General features: G+C 37.7%; 1 protein-coding gene across 13 annotated transcripts in view; it reads right to left on the bottom strand.

Moving 5' to 3' along the window:
* Nucleotides 1-201: 201 nt before the first annotated feature.
* The window catches only part of PDS5B (PDS5 cohesin associated factor B), a 257,616-nt gene continuing 243,211 nt past the window's right edge, over nt 202-14,606 (bottom strand). For 8 of the 13 annotated variants that reach the window (XM_036296869.1, XM_036296863.1, XM_036296866.1 and 5 more), the window contains 4 exons: nt 14,115-14,557; nt 13,914-14,024; nt 2,432-2,570; nt 202-474 (listed from right to left, as the gene is read on the bottom strand). In XM_036296869.1, the coding sequence (XP_036152762.1) occupies nt 439-474; nt 2,432-2,570; nt 13,914-14,024; nt 14,115-14,557 (729 nt within the window). In that variant the 3' untranslated portion in view covers nt 202-438. The other 5 variants (XM_036296864.1, XM_036296867.1, XM_036296868.1 and 2 more) reach the window with 4 other exon arrangements.

Below are 14,606 nucleotides of genomic sequence, written 5' to 3'. Positions count from 1 at the left end.
GAAAAATAATTTTTTCACAGTAAAACTGCAGAGTATACAAATACAAACACTGACAGATGACTGCTTAAGATCTATCCTAACAAACTCTTTTCAAAGCAATAGATCCAATAAACAGTTGGGTACTGTCAGTTTAAAGCCACAGATAAAAGCTATACAAGCACACTAGAAGTCAGAAACATTAAAAAAAAAAGGAAAAATATATTTACAAGTTTCTTCTTTAGTTTATTTCTACATAGCCATAGCAAATTACACTTTCACAAGTCAATGTTATCACCATGCGTATGGCTAAAGTGTGACCACAAATATATGAGGTCATCAAAGGGAGGTCCAACTGTCCACTCTTCAGCAGTCCCATTTTGTGTATTAAAGGTTTTATTCAGCCTCAAGCTTGATGAAAAATGATTTTTTAAGTGTTCACATAGAAATTATTACATTTGTTCATCGCCTTTCTCTTTTAGAACTTCTCCGCCGTACCTTAAAAGAAAAATCATCAGATGCTTAATTAAAATGGGGACACATTTATTAGACATAGCAATTATAATAATTTTTTAACCAATTATTATTCTTACTTGGTCCTGATTTTGCTTTTCTCTCCTTGAAACCTTTCTCCTATTTTAACTTATTGCATCACTTATTTAGACCTATATAATATTTGAATGTTCATAAACAGCTTTTCCCAGAATAGCAAGGAAAAATCATTCCTTTTCTATTTAATAACTTTAAAAACAAATGATCAGAAGTCTATGTAGACAGCAAGTAAAATAATGGCAAATGTCATCTTTTTACTTATATTTCTGTGATAAGACAAAATTTGACACTTATGAACTTAGGCTTATAGCTGTCTTTCTGGGAAAATAGTTATTGAGTTTAGATCCTATCAAATACATATAAGTAAGCTAAAATTCAGACACATTCCCATTAATTGGCAATAGGTAATGAAAGCATAAAACTTTAGTTCAAACAAGAGGAATATAAAAAGGATAGTATTTTAATTTAATTAACAGTATAGTTTTTCTTTGATGAAGATATCAGAGACTCTTTCACCTTATTTTTACATCCCCAAAAAACCCATTAAGAAAGAAGCTCAGCTAGTTTGAGACCACAATGCAGCATATTTTTCTGTAGTGTTAATCCATTCACATAAATGAATTCTGCCGAAGATTGAAGAGCTAATTATATTTGAAATAGGTCAGAGAAGTGGGGATCAACTCTGGGACTTGATCTCAGTACACTGATTTCTCAAATAAGATGGCTGACTGAGCTGATCCAAAGATTCAGCATTAGTATTACCAAGAGAACAGCTCTTACTTAACTGTTTATATTTCTTCCATAGTAAAATATCTGAAATATGTTAAATGGCAAAACAATTCATTACTTAAAAAAGTAAAAAAGTACCTCAGGAAGTTCCACATTCCTACTTTTTTAAAAAAAAAAAAAAAAAAAAAAAGTGTCTATTACCAATGTTATGAATTCCAAAGGCTGATTTTAGTAAAAACTATGATTTTATTATGATTGACTAATTTCGAGTTTCTACTTTGAAATTCAAACAAAAAGTAATGAAACAAAATAAGAGTATATTTAACAGATATCAGCACTCTAAAATCAAGGTATAAAAAAAGTGTATCATACTGGTACTTGTTCTTTTCCACATCAGTTTAAACTTGACATTTGCACTTGCACTAGGCTACATTCATTATTCTCACTCAGTTTTAGATTTCCATAAAAGATGTCTTCTGCATTATATAAGCTGGTAGAGGACAGAATGCTAAACTAATGAAGAAAAAACTATGTATTTAGAATTATAAGAAACATCAAATACTAAAAAGATGTGACCAAATATTTACCAACCCTATTTCTATATTCCATACTATTGAGAGGGTTAACTTGAAATGCAGGCAGACAGGTACAGTGGAAAACAAAGGCAGGTGGAATATAGGCAGGGGTAGACATGGCAGCTTGAGCCAGCCTAATCACAGAAACCAACAAAGCAGAAATAATAAAATGTTTCTGGACTCAAAGCCAGAGGCATGGGAAAACAAGTGAAGGCTTGCAGCAACAAGGTGTATGAGTGCATAGAAACAGAAAGTTCAGCATAGGAACAGAGAAAGAACACACAGAAATGGAAAGTTCAGGCCCGTTGCTGGGCAAGAACAATTGAGGGAATCAATCAGGTGAAGACACAGGCAGACATGAAGCAGACTTGTAGCAAATATATGCCCCTGGACTACAAGGCTTTAAGGGGGCAGCCCATTATTAGGGTCCCCCTCCCCGTGAGGGGAGTCTGAATCTGCTTGTAATTTTCCACACTTTTGCTTAAATCCTCTGGTCCGCGGAGCTCATTCTTCAGCGTTCCAAGATATGACCCCTGGGAAAACCCTCAGCTCACCTTTCCGGTTATCACTATCACACAGGCATTTTAATAAAAACATACATTTACTGTAGAAACTTCCTCTTCTTCTGTTTCTTCCTGTGGAATATCATCATTGACAGGAGAGCAACCCTGAAACACATCTACTTCTTCACTTGAATCATTTTCTTTAGTGGCTGCTTGTTTGGAGCGTCCTGCACGGCTAGAGCAAAACACATGTAAAATACAATGAACATGCTAATCTTTAACTAGATTACATCTCAGCAGAGGGAATGCTTTAAATATCTCCTGAATTCTCAGATTTTCATTTTTATCCTTAATAACCTTATAAGAAAATATTTTTAAAAAAATAATTTTTACTGATTTTTTGGAGAGAAAGGGAGAGGGAGAAACATTGATGTGAAAGGGAAACATTGATCAGGCACCTACTGCACACCTCCTACCAGGGATCGAGCCACAACCTGGATAAGTGCCCTGACCAGGAATCGAACTGGCAACCTTTTGGTGCACTGGACAATGCCCAAACAACTGGTAAGGGTGGAAATATTTTTCTTATACTCTGAACCCTAAAACAGTGTTCAATCTAGAATCTTACATACAAACATCTACCAAATAACAAAAAATAAGTGTGACTGAGACCAACACCATAAAGGAATTAAAAATATAACTCAGATTCTGCTTTTTTTAAAATCTTTCCCAAATAGTGAAAGGCGTTTATATCTACGGAGCTGCTCAAAGCAGAAAATCCAGAGTCTTCCATAATAGTATATCACTCTTTATCTGGCCCTAAAGATTCAATTTATAAGGAAACCTCAAACCCATTTACTTCACTCCACTTCTAATGCTACTACATGTTTCCAAATATTCTCATCTCTTGGTTCTTCTCTTAACAAAGTAAACTTTTTTTTTTTAATTTTTTTTGGTGATGTACTAAAATGAGATTTATTCTCTTAACTTTACCTATCCTTGGGTATGATAGGCCAATGGCTATAACTGGATTTCTGCTATCTATCTTCCAGTAGGGTGATTTAAGCTATTTACCCTCTGGTTGGGGAAAAGTATAAACCATTTACTCTTTTTTTGTTGTTAATCATCACCCAAGGATATTTTTTCCATTGATTTTTAGAGAGTGCAAGGGAATGAGGGAGGGGAGAAAGAAAGAGGGGAGCAAGAGAAACATCAATGTGATTGGCTGCCTCAGGCCGTGCTGGGAATCGAACCTGTAACCCAGGTATGTGCCCTTGACCAAGAATCGAAACTGAGGCTCTTGGGAGCTGTAGTCTAAACTCTAACTTGAACTACACTGGCCAGGGCTAAACCATTTACTCTTAAGTGTCCTTGGTTTAAAGAAGATAGACAGGATATACTAGATGGCTGCAAATTGATGTATAACTATTTTTCTTAGTTTCCCTAGTCCTGGCTTACTAGTCTATCTCAGTAGGAGTCCCTGGATTCCAATACTTAACCCCCCCGCCCCCCCCCCCCCCCCCCCCCGCCAACTAGTATGGAACTTTAACCAACAAAGTAATCTTTTAAAAAAGTAAACACAGCTGATATCACTCCCCAGGATAACTACCTCTTAACATGGTACATAAGGCCTTGCAAACAATTCTTGCCTACCTCTCTCCTTTCGAATCTCCTTCCACTCGCCAATTCCTCACAACTACAACCCAGCCAACTCTTGCCATCTTTCAATTTTGACAATATTTTTCCCACTTCATAAACTTCAAATACAGTGATCCCGCCACCTAAAATGTTCTTTTCCCTGAACTATAGTCTAATTACTACTATTCTCAAGGAATCAACTTTACACTTTCTCAAGAGAAAATTTTCCTGATCTCCCAGCTCTCCCATTACATTCTTATAGCAGCCTAAGTTTTTCCTGCAGTGCACATATAAAAAATTAGAATTCATATTTACATGTGATTATTTTACAACTACATGCCCATTTACATGGTTAAGTTGCAGGAGGACAAGAATGTGTTTTGTGCTATTATATTGCCTAGCAATTAGTATTCTCTAAAACATACAAGGTAATCAAAAATATATAAGATACCACCATTTAATAAAATGTATCCCTATTGAGAAATATTTTTTAAAATTAAGAATATTATGTTACCACTTCTATAAGCAATCCAAAAGATGTATTGTTCAGCCCTGGCTGGGTAGCTCAGTTGGTTAGAGAATCTGCCCAATGCACCAAGGTTGTGGGTTCCATCCCCAGTCAGGGCACATATAAGAATCAACCAATAACTGCATAAGTAAGTGGAACAACAAATCGAAGTTTCTCTCTATCCTTCCTCTCTCTCCCTCTCCCTTTCTCTCTAAAATCAATACATTAAAAACAAAAAACAAAAAACACCAAAAGATGTATTGTTCAATCCATGCTAAAACCAAGCATTTTAAAATATTTTATTTATTTAAAATTTTCCATTCCAGTTTAACTTCAGTATTATTTTATATTGGTTTCAGGTGTACAGCATAGTGATTAGACAATCCTATGCTTTACAAAATTTCCCCGCTAATACATTATTGACTACATTCCCTATGCTGTATTTTACATCCCTGTGACAATTCTGAAACTACCAATTTGTACTTCTTAATCTCTTCAACCTTTCCACACCTCTCCCTCCCCACCCCCCACCCCCAAATCCCTCTCTCCACTGACAACCACTAGTCTGATCTCTGTACCTATGAATGTTTCACTTTCTTTTTTCGTTTGCTCTTTGGTTTCCACATGTAAGTGAAATCATATGGTATTTCTCTGAATTATTTCACTGAGCATAATTACCCTTTAGGTCCATTCATGCTGTCGCAAATGGTAAGATTTTGTTCTTTTTCACAGTAATGTTCCATTGTGTATTTGTATCACATGTTCTTTACCCACTCATCTTTTCATGGGCATTTGGGTTGCTCCCATATCCCGGCTATTGTAAATAATGCTATAATAAACTTATGGGTGCATATATTCTTTTGAAATAGTGCTTTGGGTTTTTTTTGAACAAAAACCCAGAAGTGGAATTCCTCGGTTATAAGGCAGTTTCACATTTAATTTTTTGAGTACACTCCATACTGTTTTCAATAGTGGCTGCATCAATCTGCATTTCCACCAGCAGTGCATGAAGATTTCCTTTTCTCCACATCCTTGCCAACACTTGTTTGTTGACTTACTGATGATAGGTGTGAGGTGATATCTCACTCTCTTTAATTTGCATTTCTCTAATGATTTGTGACACTGCGCGTATTTTCACATGTCCATTGGCCATCTGTATGTCCACTTTAGAGAACTGTCTATTCAGGTATTTTAACCATTTTTCAATTGGATTGTTTGATTTTTTGATGTTGAGTTTTATAATTTCTTTATTGCATTTCGGATATTAACCCCTTATCAGATGTCTTATTGGCAAAAATGACCTCCTATTCAGTAGATTGTCTTTTCATTTTGTTGATGGTGACTTTGATATGCAAAACCTTTTTAGTTTTATGCAGTCCCATTTGTTTCCCTTGCCAAGGAGCTATATCAGAAAAAATTATCCTATATAATTAAAGGGTAATATGCTAATGATATGTTAAGGCTGCTCAACCGCTCGCTATGATGTGCACTGACCACCAAGGGGCAGACAGTCGACGGGTTGACCAGTCGCTATGGCGTGCACTGACAAGGGGGCAGATGCTCCAGCTGGTAGCCTAGCTTGCTGCTGGGGTCCGGCTGATCGGACTGAGCGAGATGGGCCAGACATGCCCTGGAGCCTCCCACGGTCCTTCCCCAGCCTGATCATGGACCGGTGGGGTCCCTGAGCCTGGCCTGCACCCTCTCGCAATACGGGACCCCTCGGGGGATGTCCAAGGGCCGGTTTCAGCCTGATCCTGCAGGCCACTCACCTTGGGAGGGCACCAGATGCAGGGCTCATGGCTGGTGAGCTCTGCTGCAGCAGCACGAGCCTCTTCCAATTGGGACTGATTGGGCGCGAGCCTGTGGCAGGCATAGTGGGGCCAGGATGAGTGGGAGTGGCAGGTAGGAGCTGCAGGCAGCGTTGGACTGCGGGTTTCAGCCCAATCCCTGCAGGCCACCCAGGGGGACCCCACCCCTGCACGAATTTGTGCACTGGGCCTCTAGTTCCTAAGATAAATATCCAAGATTTTACTGCTTATATTGTCTTCTATTTTATGGTTTCCAGTCTTACATTTAAGTCTTTAATCCATTTTGAGTTTATTCTTGTATATGATGTAAGGTGGATGTCTAGTTTCATTTTTTGCAAGTACCTCTCCAATTTTCCCAACACGATTTATTGAATAGACTGTCTTTATCCCATTGTATGTTCTTGCTTCCTCTGTCAAATATTAATTGACCATGCAGGCATGGGCTTATTTCTGGGTTCTCCATTCTGTTCCATTCATCTATAAACATCTGTTTTTATGACTGTTCATACTGTTGAAGAAGAATGGTGAAAGTGGATAGCACTGTCTTGTTTTCTGATCTTAAGGGAAACACTTTTAGTTTTCCCCTGTTCAGTATAATGTTGGCTGTGGGTTTGTCACCTTCAAAGCTGAGTATGTTGCCTCTATTCCCACTTTGTTGAGTTTTTTCTAAATAATAAACAGATGCTGGATTACAACAAATGCTTTTTCAGCATCTATTGATATGATTTTTATCCTTCATTTTGTTTATGTGGTGTATCACCTTAATTGATTTGCAGATGTTGTATCAACCTTGCATCCCAGGAATAAATGCCACTTGACCAAAACGTTATTATCCTTTTAAGGCAATGCTGAACTTGGTTTGTTAATATTTTGTTGAAGTAATTTTAGCATCTATGTTCAGCAGGGATATTGGCCTTTAATTTTCTTTCTTTGTAGTGTATTTATCTGGCTTTAAAATTAGGATAATATGGCTTTGTAAAATGAGCTTGGGAATCTTCCCTCCTCTTGAATTTTCTGGAATAGTTTCAGAAGGCTAGGTATTAATTCGTCTTTGAATGTCTGATAAAATTCACCTGTGAAGTCAACCAGTTCAGGACTGTTGTTTTTTTGTTTTTTTACTACTGCTTCTATTTCATTAGTTATAATTAGTCTGTTCAGATTTTGTTCCTTCCTGATTTCCAGTTGTTGTAATATGTGTACCGGCTAATAATGGCGGATTTTGTAATCAAAGAAAACACGATAATTTCAAGAGAAACATCAAAAGTGCTTTATTCAAAGTAATGTCCATCGCTAGCTACACATTTCCCCCATCTTTCAGGTAACTTATGGATACCGTCCCAATAGAACTTTTCTTGTTTTGAGGCAAACCATTCAGAGACCCAATTTTCTACTCCTTTGTATGTTTTGAAGTGCTGCTTAGAAAGTGCATGTGCCATTGATTGGAATAAGTGGCAATCTGAAGGAGCAAGGTCTGGTGAATATAGCAGGTGGGTTAATACTTCCCAGGCAACATCTTTTAACGTGTCTTTAACTGGTTTTGAAGTGATGGTGCGTCATCATGAAGCAAAATTACTTTGCCATGTCTTCTGGCACATTCTGGTCATTTCACGATCAAAGCGTGGTTCAAATTGATTATTTGTTGTCGGTAGCGATCAGTATTAACAGTTTCACCTGGTTTTAGAAGCTCATAATACACCACACCTTCCTGATCCCACCAAACGCAGAGCATTGTCTTCTTTCCCAAGCAATTTGGCCTTGCAGTCGATGTTGATGGTTGACCTGGATCAAGCCATGATTTTGTGCATTTGGGATTCCCAAAATAAATCCACTTTTCATTGTCAGTCACAATTCAATGCAAAAAAGACTTTCTTTTGTGCAGCTGAAGCAACATTTTACTGATGACTTTTAGGTTTTCCATTTGTCTTTTGTTCAGTTGATTTGGCACCCATTTTCTTTCGAAATCTTTCCCATTGCTTGTACACAATCGTAAATTGTTTGCTGAGGAACGTTTAATCTTTCTGTAGGTTGTTTTTGAGTTTGACACGCATCTTCATCCAATAATGCTTGTAACAGTTGGTCTTCAAACTTTTTCGGTTGACCTGGACATTCTTTGTCTTTCACATCGAAATCTCACTTTTAAAGCATTTAAACCAGTGTTCATAAGTATCTTGAGATGGAGCATGTTCACCATAAGCTTCCCGAAGTATATAACTTTTTCTTCAAAATAAAGTAATGAATTAAAACATCCTGCAAATCCTCTTTTTTTGGCATGAAATTTGACATTTTTAAGCATAAAAATATCTATGATGTTAATACCTTCAGCAAATTTGACATATGAAGTTTTGAAGCTTGCTGTCAATACAACAAAATAGCATACATATCAAATTGCATATATATCAACATATGCATAACTCCATCTATTGAAAAAAATCTGCATTAACTGGTACACCTAGTATTCCCATTTTCACTTCTCACAAGACACTTTCTGATTTCTTCCTTGATCTCATTGTTAACCCATTCATTGTTTATTAATATGTTATTTCGACTCCATGTTGTGTTTTCCAGTTTTTTCTTGTAATTGATTTCTAGTTTCATTTCACTGGGATCAGAGAAGATGCTTGACATTTCAATCTTCTTAAATTCACTGAGTTTGTTTGTGGCTTAATATGTGGTCTATACTACAAAATTTTACATGTGCACTTGAAAAGAATGTATATTCTGCTGCTTTGGGTTGAAATGCTCTAAAATATTAATTAAATCCACCTGGTCTAGTGTGTCATTGAAGGCTGCTGTTTCCTTGTTTACTGACTGGAAGATGTCAATGGGGTGTTAAAGTCCCTTACTACAACTATTACTGTCAATCTCTCCTTTTATATCCATCAATATTTGCTTTACATATTTAAGGTGCTCCTATGTTAGACTCCTTTACCATTATGCAGTGTCAGTCTTTGCCTTACTATAGCCTTTTTTTAAAATCTATTTTGTCTCACATAAGTATTGTTCCCCCAGCTTTTTTTTCATGTTCACTTGCATGAAACATCTTTTTCCATCTTTATACTTTTAGTCTGTATGCATCTTTCATTCTAAAATAGGTCTCTTGTAGATAGCATATATATGAGTCATGCTTTCTAATCCAGTTATGTTTTCTATTCTAATCATACCCTATGTTTTTTAATTGGAACATTTGAGCCATTTACATTTAATGTGATTATTAATAAGAATTTATTGCCATTTTATTCTTTATAACTATGCTTCTCTTTCTTCTCTTAAAGAGTACTCTTTAACTATTTTAAATGATAGCCTTGCTGGGTAGAACAGTATTGGTTGTAGGTCCTTGCTTTTCTTCACTTTGAATATTTTGTGCCAATACCGTCTGGCCTGAAATGTTTCTGTCAAGAAATCAGTTGACAATCTTATGGGATCTCCCTTGTAGGTAACAGTCTTTGTTTTGCTGCTTTTAAGATTCTCTTTTTCTTTAACCTTTGCCATTTTATTTATGTCTTAGTGTGAGCCTCTTTGAGTTCATCTTGACTGGGGATCTCTGAGCTTCCTGGACTTGTGTGTCTTTTTCCTTCACCAGGCTAAGGAAGTTTTCAGTCATTATTTCTTTATATAGGTTCTCAATCCCTTGCTCTCCTCTATTCTCCTTCTGGTAACCCTATGATGTGGATGTTGTTATGCTTCGTGTTGTCCCAAAGGTTCCTTAAACTATCCTCATTTTAAAAGTTTTTTTTTGCTGCTCTGTTTGGGTGTTTTCTGCTACCTTGTTTTTCCAAATCACTGATTTGGTCCTCTACTTCATTCAACCTATTGTTTATTCCTTTAGTATATTCTTCATTTTAGATATTGTATTCTTCCATTCTGACTGGTTCTTTTTTATGGGTTCTATGTCCTCTTTTATGCTTTGTATGTCTTTAAATTTTCAGCGAGTTCATCTATTCTTCTCCCAAGTTCCTTGAGCACCCTTATAACCATTGTTTAGAGCTCTGTGTCAGGTAGATTGCTTGCCTCCATTTATTTATTTTTCTGGAGTTTTCTCCCACTTTTTCATTTGGGGCATGTTTCTGTTTCCGCATTTTGGCCAACTCTGTATTTAATCTGAGTATTAGCTAGATTTGCTATATCTCCCAGTCTTGGAATGGTAGCCTAGTGTAGTAGGTGTCCTATGGAGCTAAGTGACACAGTCTCCCTTATCACCAAAGCATGATGCTCCCTTTTGTGGATTATGTTGGCGTTGTAGAGTTTTGATTGCTGTTGGCTTCCTATTGTAGTCGAGTCATGGTTGCTGTTGGCCCCTTCATGTGTGGGTCAACCCTCAGGCTGGCTGACAGTGAGGATTGATGCCAACCACAGTATATGCGCTATTGTGAGGGTGTTGACCACATGAAATGGAATTCATCCCAGCAGTGTCTAGTTCCCACTGAGATCCTCCTTTGGATGTGCCGCTTGTGGAGCTAATTGGGTCCTGTCTCTGATATGGTTTGCAGCACACCACCAGGTGTGTTGGTTCTGGGGCCTTTTGGGAAGGAATCTGGTGCAGGTCAATGTCAGATATGGCCTTACACTGGCCTTGGGCCACCTGTTTGGAACTATAATGGTATGCAGTTTGTGGCTACCTCTTCTAAGCCTGGAAGTGCATGGAGGGGCCAAAGTGTGCACCAAGGTCAGCTTACACCAGCATCATACATGGTGGCAGGGCAGGAAAAGGCCCAAGGAACCCCAAAATCCAACAGTTGCCTACCTATTAGGCTCAGTTAATAAAAGAACCTATGGCCACACTCAAGTTGCATGAGATAGGTTCTTAGTGAGTGACCAGGTAGAAGTGAGTGGTATTCACAAGATTGATAGAGATTCAAACCTGGAGTCAGTGCTGGGTCTGAGGCCACTCAGCAAATGTCCTAAGGCAGTGGTTCTCAACCTTCCTAATGCTGCGACCCTTTAATACAGTTCCTCATGTTGTGGTGACCCCCAACCATAAACTTATTTTCGTTGCTACTTCATAATTGTAATTTTGCTACTGTTATGAATTGTAATGTAAATATCTGATATGCAGGATGTATTTTCATTGTTACAAATTGAACATAATTAAAGCATAGTGGTTAATCACAAAAACAATATGTAATTATGTATGTGTTTTCCGATGGTCTTAGGCGACCCCCTGTGAAAGGGTCATTCAACCCCCAAAGGGCTCATGACCCAAAGGTTGAGAACCGCTGTCCTAAGGCATACCAAGTCTAGCTGTCCCTTGCCCAGTACCTACAGACCTTTTGGTGGGGCAGGGCCTCAGAGAGTTGTCAGGGTGAGGCCAGCAGAACTTATCAGGCCCAAACAGACCAAGATTTGATGGTGTGAAGGAAGGTTCTGCACTGGCTGGGCACGAGAGGAAAAATGTCCTTTGTCATAAAGCCACACAACTCAGTCTGTCCCACATTCTGCCTGGAGAACCTGCATGTTGGGAGGGTGGGATATTAGATCTCCTGTGAGGGGATGGCACTGGTCAAGCTTGAGAGAAGATACAGGAAATGGCCCTTGAGAGCCACATAACTCAGTCTGACACCAGGACCTCTACACCAGTGGCCCAGGAAGATGATTCCTCTTCTGGGTGTGAGCTGGGGGCGACAGGGAGCAGTTTGGGGCTCTTGCTTTCCTCTAGGCCAGTGAGGTCAGAAGAAAAATAGGCAAATTTAATGTTATTTTAACAGCTCTAAAAACAGAGCTTCCTAGCGAAGAGAAGATAGGCTGTTAAAACAGAATAAAGAGTCTCTTTCTGTGCTGACTTTTTTTTTAAATCCACACCTGAGGATATATTCAGTGAATTTTAGAGAGAAGGGAAGAGGAAGAGAGAAACAGAGAGAGATAATAAGAGAAAGAGAGAAAGACTGATTGGTTGCCTCTCACATGCACCCTGACCAGGCCTGGGGATTAACCCACAACCCAGGTATGTGTCCCGACCAGGAATAGAACCCGATACCCTCTGATTTATGGGACAGTGCTCCAACCAACTGAGTACACCAACCAGGGCTGTATTGATTTTTTTTGGAAACTGACATTCTTTTTATTTTTAAAATATATTTTTATTGATTTCAGAAAGGGAGAGGGAGAGAGAGACAGAATCATTGATTGGCTGCCTTCTGCACACCCCACACGGGACTGAGCCCACTGGGCATGTGCTCTGATCAGGAATCAAACCATGAACTCCTGGTTCATAGGTCAATGCTCAACCACTGAGCCATGCCAACCAGACTGTATTGATTTTTAAAAATAAATACTTGTTTGTTTTAGAACATTCATGTGAGAACTTAGTTTTATGAGAGAACATGATAATAATTTAAGCCCAAATATAAATAAAGTTATGAGCCATCATTTCCTTGTTATAAAGTTAATCATGGGAATTTAACATTACTTAAGAATTCCTTTGTTAATACCAATGCTTTTCCATGGTTGAATCAAAACATATGAAGCTGCCAAGAACATGTACTTACCTTTACTTTTTACCTGAGGGAAAAATCAAATGGAAGAAGGCATGAAGTACTGGCTAGACACTCTGGAAACTTTTCCTCTTCCTGTGGAATACACAGGAATAGGAAAAACTTCTAAGATAACTATTTTTTTTTAAATATATTTTATTGATTTTTTACAGAGAGGAAGGGAGAGAGATAGAGAGTTAGAAACATCGATGAGAGAGAAACATCAATCAGCTGCCTCCTGCACATCTCCCACTGGGGATATGCCCGCAACCCAGGTACATGCCCTTGACCGGAATCGAACCCGGGACCTTTCAGCCCACAGGCCGACGCTCTATCCACTGAGCCAAACCAGTTTCGGCTAAGATAACTATTTAACCACAGTGTGCTGGCAACTCTGAAAAGTCAAGCCACTGATGTAGTTATATAATAGAATTACTCTGAGAAAAACTGGGGATTTCCTCACTAAACGAAGACATGCCATTCTATTTCCACTTAAATAACTGAGAAGAAAAAGTGCAAAATTTACAAATTACAGCAGAAATACTCCTATCACTTTAAAATTTTGGATACAAATCTGTTATTGTAACTCTCAGATAAACATGTGACTGTGTGACCATCCAAAACTATCTGGATATAGATGTATTAGTTTGATTAAAACAAACAAAATCTAAACATCAAAAACTTGAGATCTGCATGTGATAATTTCTATGGATGTAATTTAAAAAAATAATGCCATTACTTTCCTACGTAGTTCAAAGAATAAAAGCATAAGCATAAAAGCTATTTTTTTAAAAAGCTGCTGAGGAAAGACAGGAAGAAAAAATGTAGTATGGAATGATAAGGCAACCAGGTCAATATGTTATGATTATTTAAAAATACATCAACACCTCTTTAGGTACCATAAAATCTGTACTGGAAATAATAAACTATTTGGTATTCATAAAAATTTGCCTAAAACCTGTAAAAATGTACAAAAGTTACCAGAGGGTTAATTGGAATATCAATCACCTAGGTAAGTATATAAAAACTTTACCTTACCTAGTGTGTTGGAGTTAATATATGGCATTTAAATGCATCTTTATGTATATTTAAAAACTTATAAACTTCTGAAAAATAATTTGAAATTGGTTTGAAATTTAACATTATTTACAACTTACACATTTTTTTTTTGTTGTGATGGTGATGGCGTTTTTGATGGTCTTCCTCGTCCTTTCTGTGGTATGGATTGTGTGGATTCAAGTGCACTAGTCTCAGGAGATTCTGCTCTGCTTTGGAGAAGACCCAAATGTGGATAGCATCAAGTTATGATTTATAATATAGTAACTAAATATATGCAGTTTAGAGTTACACATACTTACTTCTGTTGTGCTCTCTTTGAAGTTCGGTGCTGTTTGCTTTTTGACTTCTGTTCTGTGTTTCCACTGTGTCTTTCCTCTTCTTCCTCTTCTTCTACTACTGAAGGTCCAGATTTTTTTTTGCTTCCTTTTTTAGAAGTTTTCATTGTTGGTTCTTCTTTTGTTGTACCTCCTCCAACAAGAGGTTTTGGTGGTCGGCCTCTTTTACCTTTTTTTGGTGGACTATTCTGTTCATCCTCATTTTCTAACATATCTTCTTTGAGCCTCTTTTCCTCAGACCATTGTGGCTCATCGGACTCTGAAGTTGTATGGCCTCTCTTCCGTCCACGCTGACTGCCTTTAGGTTTCTGGTCTTGTACCAACTTAGTCAGGTCATCCATACCTAATTTCTCTTCTGAATCGGTGGCTGATGTTTTTTTCCGGCTTCTAGGTTTGTCCAATTCAGACTAGGGATAAAAATCACAATTTCAAATATAAAATTGTTAGTAAGCATAT

Source organism: Myotis myotis, unplaced genomic scaffold (assembly GCF_014108235.1).
Source record: "Myotis myotis isolate mMyoMyo1 unplaced genomic scaffold, mMyoMyo1.p scaffold_m19_p_3, whole genome shotgun sequence".
NCBI classification, from domain to species: domain Eukaryota; kingdom Metazoa; phylum Chordata; class Mammalia; order Chiroptera; family Vespertilionidae; genus Myotis; species Myotis myotis.
The sequence above is the reverse complement of the archived record's forward strand: the minus strand, read 5'-3'. Positions and strand labels throughout refer to the sequence as shown.